Source organism: Loxodonta africana, chromosome 2, assembly GCF_030014295.1.
Source record: "Loxodonta africana isolate mLoxAfr1 chromosome 2, mLoxAfr1.hap2, whole genome shotgun sequence".
In the NCBI taxonomy this organism is placed as follows: domain Eukaryota; kingdom Metazoa; phylum Chordata; class Mammalia; order Proboscidea; family Elephantidae; genus Loxodonta; species Loxodonta africana.
The window spans coordinates 36,538,957-36,547,736 of NC_087343.1; the positions used below are offsets into that span (position 1 = coordinate 36,538,957).

The 8,780-nt window shown below is 43.7% G+C and overlaps 1 protein-coding gene across 13 annotated transcripts in view; it reads right to left on the bottom strand.

Moving 5' to 3' along the window:
* Positions 1-8,667, bottom strand: part of DROSHA (drosha ribonuclease III) — a 137,909-nt gene extending 129,242 nt beyond the window's left edge. For 2 of the 13 annotated variants that reach the window (XR_010318327.1, XM_064270964.1), the window contains exons 1-2: positions 5,973-8,667; positions 3,313-4,146 (exon numbers count right to left, since the gene is read on the bottom strand). Coding sequence is in view for 11 of the 13 variants with exons in the window: in XM_064270964.1 (XP_064127034.1) it covers positions 3,313-4,146; positions 5,973-5,992 (854 nt within the window). In the remaining 2 variants the exon portion in view is untranslated. Of the gene's footprint in view, positions 1-3,312; positions 4,147-4,706 lie in introns of all 13 variants that reach the window. The other 11 variants (XM_064270934.1, XM_064270939.1, XM_064270916.1 and 8 more) reach the window with 11 other exon arrangements.
* Between the last annotated feature and the right edge of the window lie 113 nt (positions 8,668-8,780).

The following is an 8,780-nucleotide window of genomic DNA, read 5'->3' on the forward strand; positions in this document are numbered from 1 at the left end:
GCCGTCCAATCTTAGAATTGAAAAAAAAAAAAAAAGTATTAGCCTGAGCTCAGCAAGAAAACTATAAAAATGTTTGAACTTAAAAATATTCTCCAATCCATAAGGAGCCCTGGTAACACAATGGTTAAGCAAATGGCTGCTAACCAAAAAGTCGGTGGTTAGAACCCATCAGCTGCTCCTCGGGAGAAAAGGCCTGGCGATCTGCTCCTGTAAAGATTACAGCCTATGAAACCCTGTTGGGCAGTTCTACTGCTCTGTCCTATAGGGTTGCTATGAGTCAGAATCAACTCAACAGCAATGGGTTTGGTTTTTTTTTTTTTGGTTATGAGTTGCAATTGACTGCATGGCACACAACAACAACAGTCAAATAAAATTACATTGAAGTCGAAACTTACAAAACTGACAGAGATCAGTGACTGCTTAGATGTTAAAACAAAGACTGGTTTTTCACTTACGAGATCTTCCCCAACAAAGACTCCTTTGAATGATATGCTTTTGACATATACGCAATCCTCAGATATATACCAGCTGTCTAAAATAAAGCAGCCAGAGCTCCAGGTTTTATATGCTTTGCCTGATAACAGTTCTAAAGTAATAGTTTACTTTTAGGTACTAAATTTCAATTATAGAAATTAGTGAACGGCACCACATGCCAAAAATATAACTGGTAATGGCATAAGTGCTGAAAAGAGTTAATTGTCTATATTTCCAAATAAAAGATCTAATTAGACAATATTTCTAATATTTGTTCATTTTTTAAAGTTTACCCAATAGAATCTTGCATTTAAGAATGGCACTTAGGATGGTGATTGCTATCTCTGAGTGATTATTAATTGTAAATACTGGTTTGGATATAAATCACTTTATAGTGGCACTCCATGGATAAACTTGTTTAAAACAAGAAAAACAATGTTTGGGCCACTTTTATAAAGACTGTCCCTTGCTTGCAATTAGGATATTCCTTAGGTAAAGTAATGCGAGCTCTCCGCTAGCTGTGGGGATTACTGCGCAGTAACAACACTGGCTCTGCGAAGCCCCATTGCCCTCTCCCTTACCGCATGGAAAAGAGCTTGCATGGTGGCTGCATCTGAGGCGGTTTCTTTTCTCACTTCCTGGGTAACTTCAAACGTATACATACATCCGTCTCCTCACAAACCTATTCTAGAAACTGTTAACCCTAAAACAATCTTATAACTCTTATTCAACTCCACTTTGGGGGAGGAGGAAAAAAGAAGAAGGCAGGGTTTGTAGAAGAATAGACTCGTTTATTCCAAGAAGGAAGGGGAGAAGCAGCCACGGAAACGGCTACAGAATCTGCGTAAACTTAGCACAATCTCTCGTACAAATGTGTGATTTTTGCTCTTTTTCAACATATTTCTAGAAGTTAAGTTAGGACTTCATATGTCCCATGTTTGTTTCACAGTATTATTCCACATAAGACAGATGACTCTAACACCACCTAAGACCCAAAACAAAAACCAAACTAGCTGCCAGCAAGTCAATTCCAACTTATAGCAACCTCACCCATTTCAGAGTAGAACTGCACTCCCCAGGGTTTTCAAGGGCTGTGATCTGTTCAGAGGAGGAGCCCTGGTGGCTTGTGGTTAAGTGCTCGGCTGCCAACCAAAAGGTCCACCATTTGAACTCACCAGCTGTTCTGCGTGACAAAGATGTGGCAGTCGGCTTCCATAAAGATTACAGCCTTGGAAACTCCATAGGGCAGTTCTATTCTGTCCTATAGGGTGGCTCTGGGTAGGAATCGACTCAATAGCACCTAACGGCATATAGGAAACACGTTTCCGTCTACATTCCACTGGGGCTTCAGAGAGAGGGAACACATTTTCCTTCCAAATCTTCCAAGCAGTGGTCACTCTCTTCAGGTCAGAAAATGGCCACTACCATTTACTGGCAAAATGTTCAATCAGAATCAAACCAAAGGAGCCATAAAAAAACTTAGAAACCAAAATATGAACTGATTCCTGTATCAATTGTGGAGTAACAATAGGAGGTAAGACCAGCTCTCCACAAACTCATGTAAATGAAGTAACTTGGTTTAGGGAGCTTGAACAATCATGGCATAGAAGCTCCACAGGGCAATGAAGGCAAACACACCGTAATGGAAAGAAAGAGAAGCGCCATTACTAGCTTGACAACCAGAAAACCTCAAATATTACATAAAGAACTCACTCAAAGTACAAATAAATATTGGTGTTATTATTATTTGTGTAGACCAATGGTTCTTTTGAAATAATAAACTCATTCCCACTTTTCTGAGAATCCTCTATAAGCTACAGATTTCTTATAGAAAAACAAACATAGACATAGAACTTTGCATATAATTTCAGAACACTCTAGAAGCCCATCTATAGACCACTTTTAAGAATGTCTGCTTGAAACCATATTTCTCTTGTTCTTATAGATGTTTGGTCTTTTGAGGGAGCCATGGTGGTACAGTGGTTAACGCATTTGGCTGCTAACTGAAAGGTTGGTAGCTTGAACACACTAGCTGTTCCTCAGAAGAAAGACGTGGCAGTCTGCTTTGGGAAAGATTTATAGCTTTGGAAACCCTACAGGGCACTTCTACTCTGCCCTATAAAGTTGCTATGAGTCCATATCGATTCAGCAGCAGTGGGTTCGGTTTGCTTTTTTGGTCTTTTGAAAATAGAAATGTAATCTGGAATGGAAGAGTCCTAAAAACACAACTTTCTTCAAAATGAGTAAGTTTCAGAAGCAACAAAATTAGGTTAAAAGTCATTTTGAAACTATAAGTTTCATAACATGTAACTATTCTTATTTCATTTTACAAAGAAATAGCAAGATGGTGAGAATATACAATCAACTTCCACTTATCCTAAATGTTAGAAGGCAAGCTCTGTTTGTTAACTACCAGTCAGCTTAAATCCTGATGGATAAGCCACACAGGTGACCAGTCCCAAAAGAACTCAAACACTGTAACCTGGCACAATGACCATACGGGACATAATTAAATCCCTGATAACCCCCAAGACACCACAAGATCTTTCACACCATACGATCATCATTAAGAATGCCAACTGTATTATACAGAGCCATACGTGGGATAAATCTACATTGGTAATTTTGGGATGCTTTTCAAAAGGGGCTTTTTCTGACATCAACTTGTTTATTTATCAGGTGTCTCTTCCTCTTTAAAACAGAGTACAAAGAGTGTACTGTTTTTTCTATAGTAAAACAAAATGCACTTCTGACCTTCCGAGTGCGTGTGCCAATGAACAGAAACTGACTGTGTCTGGGCCCCTGCCGTTCATTAAAGAACTCCACACATCACTTTACCTGCTCCGCTCATAGCTTCGGTGGCGAGAGGGCGTTCTTCCTCGGTCGTAGTCTGACCTGTAGCGGCTGTCTTGTCTTCTCCTGTCAGGACTGCGGCCTCGCTCCCGCCGATCCAGCGACCGATGCCTCTCGCCGCGCCCGTGACTGTGGTCTCGGTGCCTGTGATCGTCGTAGTGCTTGAGCCTTTCTGGGGACCTTCTCTCACTGGGGGCCTTTGTTAGGGGGTATGGAGGGAGATGCCTAAAATGAGGGCTATTGCTGTTACTAGCACTGGGGGGGAAAGAACTGGTGTTGTTCTGGAAACTATTGAAACTGGGAGGTGGGAAATTGTGGTGTGAGTATCCTGGAGGGTACTGATAATTAACCTGTTGTGGCATGACTGGCGGGGGTGGAGGGTGAGGCATGGAAGGAGGTGGCATCATGAAGGGGAAAGTGTTTTGTCCAGGAGGTGCTCCAGGGACGGGGGCGTTATTGGGACAGGGCATCGGGGGCGGCATGGGAGGAAAGCAGGGAGGCACGGGGAAAGGGTGCCTCATCTGGTGGTTGGGGAACGGGGGCCTGATTGGGCAGGGAGGAAGAGGGCCTTGCGCTGATGGAGGAATGGGCGGGGGGAAGGGTACGAAGTCTGGGCGTGGAGGCAGGAAATTGGGGGCTGGAGAGTTTGAGAAAGTGGTGGAGGGAGCACTTGGCGGTTCATATTGATATTGCACAGGAGGCTGCTGAGGGTGAAGCAGTCTCAGATTTTGCGGCCTGAAGGCGGGCGCTGAGGGTCTGGCTCCATGTCCTCCTCGCCCTCTGGGACACCCTCGTCCTGGGTGGAATGACATCCTATGGCTTTGTTGAGGGGAAGAAAAAGGGAAGAGTTTAAAAAAAAAAAAAAAACTCACCGTGTAATGCTTTCATAATGCTATCCCGATGACCAACTGAGAGATCACTTAGTCAGGTCACTGGAATTTTCCACGCACCTAACCCTGGGTCTAGGTAGTATGTGAAACTCCTCATGGCCAATACTCTTCCCCAACTCACCGCCATAGTCGGTCCCTGGACCCTGTCTTTCCCGAGAGCTGCCCCATCTCAAAATCATGAATCCAGCATCCCACCATTCAACCTGCTGTCACATCCTGCTCCACTTCCCCATTATTGACCTCGCTGTATCATTCTGTCCACTCACTCCACGGTTTTAGTCAAAAGAACCTAGTAATACCCTAACCTTAGAAGAACCTGACCATTCATTTCCTGTATGCTGGCCAGAAAGCGGTACTGTAGAAAAACACCCACCTGGACAGGTTGGTGCCCCCATAACTTCATAGTCACTGGGTTCTACCAGGCCCTCAACCTGTAACACTTCTCTAGCCAGGTTATTCTCCTAACTATCCACCATGACTACCACATACCTTCAGCACCCTTCTCAAGATCCTGTTCCCTTTTCACTTTCAACAAATAATCTTGTCTCCTGTCAAACGGCAAACACAAAAACCATCAGAAAAGAACTCTCTCAACTTGCTTTACCAATTCTACAAACCTGTTGTTAGTTGCTACCAATTAGATTCTGACTCACGGCAACTCCACGTGTTCACTGTAGAATTGCTCCGCAGGGTTTCTAAGGCTGTGACCTTTCGGAAGCAGATCACCAGCCTGTCTTCTGAGGCACCTCTGGGTCAGTTTGAACCACCAACCTTTCAGTAGTTGAGTGCTGAACCATTTGCCTCACCCAGCATTCTGTCCAACCGACCCTTCTCTCTTGAGCACTCTTCTTTGACTTCCTGATGAAATACCATCCCGTGTCCTCTATTTCTCTGGCTGTTTCTCCTGGCAGTATCCTATGCCAGCTCCTCCAACTGATATGGGGCCTTCAAACATTTGGTACTCCTCAGGGGTCCAGCCTAGGCACTAAGCTCACTCTCTCACGCAGGGTGACCCTATCCACTTGAGTTGCTTCAATTGCCACCCATCTGTCAGTAACTCCCCGAAGTGACATCTCTACCTGTCAGTTTTTAAGCTCCAGATCCACGTTGGCAACTGCTACTAGACCTCTCCTTCAATGTCTCACCAACTCCCAAATTCAACCTAACATATCCTGAAAGGAATGACCTTCCCCTCCAAGACAACACTTGTTCCTTTTCTACTTTACCTATCTCAATGAATGATACCATGTTTCACCCAGGTCCTCAAGTCATACAACTGACAACTCTTCCTCCCTTACCTTCTTTAGTTAATTATTTTTAAATTCCTGTTTTTTTTCTCCTTCGTAAGTATTTTTTGAATTCATTCATTTCACACCACCATCTCTTATCTGGCTACTACAATAACATCTTTGCTGGCCTTTCCACAACTACCATCAATGCCCTCAAGGCCTTCCCTGCTCTCAAGATACTCTACTTCTTCTCAGAATTCCTACAATAATGGAATCTACCAACTAATTATGTAATTCTATCTTTAAAGTCAGGCTGCACCTCAGGACTGCAAGTCCTGTCAGGGCAGGGATCCAGGATATCTCATTAACTAGTCTGGTTGGGTTCCTAGCCATGTACATGGCCCATTGCTGAAAGAATGAACACATTTCCCTTGCTCCGCACATGTTCAAATCCATTCAACCTACTATGGCTCAGCTCCAGCGTTTGCTCCTCTCTGCATTCTTTCAAGCTACTGCCATTACTCACCATGTATTGCCTTGCATCATGATGTACTGCCTGGATATTCACATCTTCCACAGTGATATAAACTCTAAGGGACAAAAAGAATAAAACACACATATAAGTGTGCTACAAACTGCCACCGTCACTCATCTGTCAGCTTGTTGTACCGTAGTGGCTTGCATGTTGCTGTGATGCTGGAAGCTATGCCACCAGTGTTTCAAATACCAGCAGGGTCACCCATGGTGGACAAGTTTCAGCAGAACTTCCAAACTAAGAAAGATAGGAAGAAGGATCTTACAATCTACTTCTGAAAAGACTGGCCAGTAAAAACCTTATGAACAGTAGCGGAACACTGTCTGATACAATGCCAGAAGATGAACCCCTGAGGTTGGAAGGCACTCAAAACACAACTGGGGAAGAGCTGCCACTCAAAGTAGAATCGCCCTTAATGACAGGGATGGGAGTAAAACTTCTGGGACCTTCATTTGCCGATGTGGCATATCTCAAAATGAGAAGAAACAGCTGCAAATATCCAATAATAATCAGAATGTGGAATTTACAAAGTATGAATCTAAGAAAATTGTAAGTCATCAAAAATTAATTGGAACACACAAAGATCAATATCATAGGCATTCCCGAGCTGAAATTGACTGATATTGGCCATTTTGATCTGAATAATCATATGCATTACCATGCCAGGAATGACAACTTGAAGAAGAATAGTGTCGCATTTATCATCAAACAGAATATTTCAAGATGTACCCTAAAGTACAACGCTGTCAGTGATAGGAAGATATCCACATGCCTACAAGGAAGATCAGTTAATACGACTATTATTCAAATTTACACACCAACCACTAAGGCCAGAGATGAAGAAATTGAAGATTTTTACCAACTTTTGCAGTCTGAAATTGATCAAACATGCAATCAAGATACACTGATAATTACAGGTGACTGGAATGTGAAAGTTGGACAATAAGAATTGGTAGTTGGAAAACATAGCCTAGGTGATAGAAACAACACCAGAGATCACATGATAGAATTTTTTAAGACCAACAACTTTATTGCAAGTACCTTTTTTAAACAACATAAACAGCAACTATACTGGAGCTTGCTGGGTGGAATGCAGAGGAATCAACTCAACTACATCTATGGAAAGAGACGATGGAAAAGCTCAATATCATGAGTCAGAAGAAGGCGGAACACATCAATTGCTCATCTACAAATAGAAGCTGAAGCTGAAGAAAATTAAAACAAGTCCATGAGAGCCAAAATATGACCTGCGGTATATCCCACCTGAATTTAGAGACCATGTCCAGAGTAGATTTGACACACTGAACACTCATGACCGAAGACCAGACGAATTGTGGGATGACAAGGACATCGAACATGAAGAAAACAAAAGGTTATTAAAAAGACAGGAAAGAAAGAAAAGACCAAAATGGATGTTAAAAGAGACTCTGAAACTGAAGAAATGATGACATAAAAGAGCTGAACAGGTTTCAAAGGGCAGCTGGAAACACAAAATAAAGTATAATGAAATACCCAAAGACTTGGAGTTAGAAAACCAAAAAGAAAGAACATGATTGGCATTTCTCAAGCTGAAAGAACTGAAGAAAAATTCAAGTCTCGAGTTGCAGTACTGAAGGATTCTAGCGAAAAAATGAACAACACAGGAAGTATCAAAAGAAAACAGAAGGAATACAAGTCACTGTACCAAAAGGAAATGTTCAACCATTTCGGGAGGTAGCACATGATCAAGAACTAACAGTACCGAAGGAAAAGGTCCAAACTGCACTGAAGGCACTGGCAAAAAACATGGCTCCAGGAATTAACTGAGATGTTTGAACAAACCGATGCAGCACTGGAGGTGCAGACATTCTTTACTGTTGTTGTTAGGTGCAGTCAAGTCGGTTCCGAATCATAGCGACTGTATGTACAACAGAACGAAACACTGTCCAGTCCTGTGCAAATATTAACTCAAAAGTCAAGGAATTCCCTGCAAGTGGAAAAGTCAATATTTTCTGCATCTGCCTACTCTTGGGTTGCTGTTCGCAAGCAGGGAACTGAGGGAGGTGTTTTGAATAGTTAACACGTCTAAGAACATTACTCTAGATTAAAAAAAAAAAAAGTTGCAAAGGGTGACTATATTTCCTTAAGAAATTTCTGTTTCCCAGCTGAACCATCAGGCTGGTCATTTTCACCCCGCTGCTCGGTAACTCGAGTTTCCCTATTTGCAATCTCCCGCCAGACTGGGAACCCCAAGAGGCAAAGCGCGGGGCTCAAGTCCCGCTCCCCGCCAAGACCCGGGCGACCCCAGGCCTGGCCCACAGCCTGCGGTCCATAAATGAATGAAAGCTCTCATAGTTCACTTCCATTCATATGTGAGATCCGGGCCTCGGGTTGCTTTGTGGCCCTCACTACACACCTAAAGAGGTGCTGTCAGACCCCAACTTCCAGGCGCCTTTCTTCCCCAGCCGGGGACTCTGGCCCCGTTTTAATCTGGACACTCAGAAACACGCCCTCTTCCAACACCCACAAGGCACCCCTTTTACCTACAAAAGGCTCTCGGGCCGCAGGGTCGCCGTCTGATAAATGCCACTGTTACACTGCAGCCGCCAAGGCGGTGTGACCGCCGCGCCTCCGGAACAGGAAACCGACGGAATTAAATACCAACCCTGAGCAAGCTGGGCCAAGGGAGGGAAACTCTTCTGCTCGCCGCTACGCTCGGGCGCGGTGATTGGTGCGTCAGCAAGAGCAATCGCCATTTCAGCCAATCGCCCAAGTCCGTCCCTCCGGCGCCCGCCCTCCCTCCTCTCTGTCCTCCAATCC